This window comes from Charadrius vociferus, unplaced genomic scaffold (assembly GCF_000708025.1).
Source record: "Charadrius vociferus isolate BGI_N301 unplaced genomic scaffold, ASM70802v2 scaffold298, whole genome shotgun sequence".
NCBI classification, from domain to species: domain Eukaryota; kingdom Metazoa; phylum Chordata; class Aves; order Charadriiformes; family Charadriidae; genus Charadrius; species Charadrius vociferus.
Window position 1 is genome coordinate 1,227,210 of NW_009649936.1, and position 1,222 is coordinate 1,228,431.

General features: G+C 59.7%; 1 protein-coding gene across 1 annotated transcript in view; it reads left to right on the forward strand.

Annotated features, from left to right (window-relative positions):
• The window catches only part of SIM2 (single-minded family bHLH transcription factor 2), a 56,582-nt gene that overhangs the window by 8,578 nt on the left and 46,782 nt on the right, over positions 1 to 1,222 (forward strand). Inside the window, exon 2 of the mRNA XM_009891320.1 lies at positions 283 to 365. Within this exon, the coding sequence (XP_009889622.1) occupies positions 283 to 365 (83 nt within the window). The remainder of the gene's footprint in view (positions 1 to 282; positions 366 to 1,222) is intronic.

A 1,222-nucleotide genomic window follows, 5' to 3' on the forward strand; every position in this document is an offset into this window, starting at 1 on the left:
GCGGGGCCTGTCGGGTCAGCGAGGCCGCGGCGGGGAGCGGCTCTCCGGGGAGGAAGAAAGCAGGTCCGCGGGGTTGCCGTGGCCGGGACCTCTAGAAAAAGAGCAATTCCCTTCCCACGCGTGTGTGCAGAAGGGACTCGGCCTTTCCCACCTCCTGTGCCCCCACGTCACGGGAGAAGGAGGGAGAGCGGGCGGGTTGCGGGCAGCGAGCGTCCCGCCGGGGAGGCAGGGCGGGCGCGGCTCCGCTTTGCTGCTCTAACCAGCTCTTCGGTTCCTTTGCAGGTCTGGGCGACGCCTGGGGTCAGCCGAGCAGGATAGGGCCCTTGGATAACGTGGCCAAGGAGCTCGGATCCCACTTGCTTCAGGTAGTGGACGCCTTCCTCCCTCTCTACGCGCTGCGCATCGCAAGCCTGGTGTTGCGGTGGGAGCAACCTTCTGCCTCTCATCCTCCTTTCCCTCTCCCCCGCACCTCGAGAGGAACCTGTGTGAAGCCTTCCTCTTACTCCCGAGTCTCACACCGGCCGGGAGAGGGGAAAAACTGAGACACCAACCCCTTCAATTATTATCCTCCCCCTCCCGCCCGCCTTTGATATTAGGAGAAATAACAGCTTACCATGGCACTAATTGGCTCTCTGTGCACGCAAAGTGTCTCCCAGCCGTAAAAGCGATCATCAGAGCCGCTGGGGGCGTCCCGCAGGCAGCCAGCGGCAACGCGGGGAGCGCGTTTAGGCGGGAGGGGAGCCGGGCCCCGGGGATCGCCGTCCTCCGCCGGTGACTCGGGAAGGGAAACCCGTAAGGGAGTGCGGGGCTCCCGCGGTGGTGGTGATGAGCACCTGGGTTAGATCTCCCGTGGGCGTTAGCACCTGGAAATACCCTTGTTCCCAATCCCGTCGGTCAGCTCTGGAATTCCTCCGAATTCCCCCCGCGTCGGGGAGCTTAGGAAGTCGCAGCTGGGGCGTGTGTGCCAGCCGGGGAAAAAAAAAAAAATTACCTTTAGCTCTATTTTTTTTTTTTTATACCTAAACTTAATACAGCAAGGGTTTTTCTCCCCCGATTTTAAAGATCTAGTAAACTGTAATCATTTAACGGCTGTTTTTATTGTGGGAGGTTAATTCCTGGTCACAGAGCTGGAGCTGTTTTAACTGTTCGCTCTGGCTGGGGATAAAAAACTCAAGAGAAACCCTGTTCGGGGTCTGTGGCCACTTCCCAGCCTCCCCCCCCC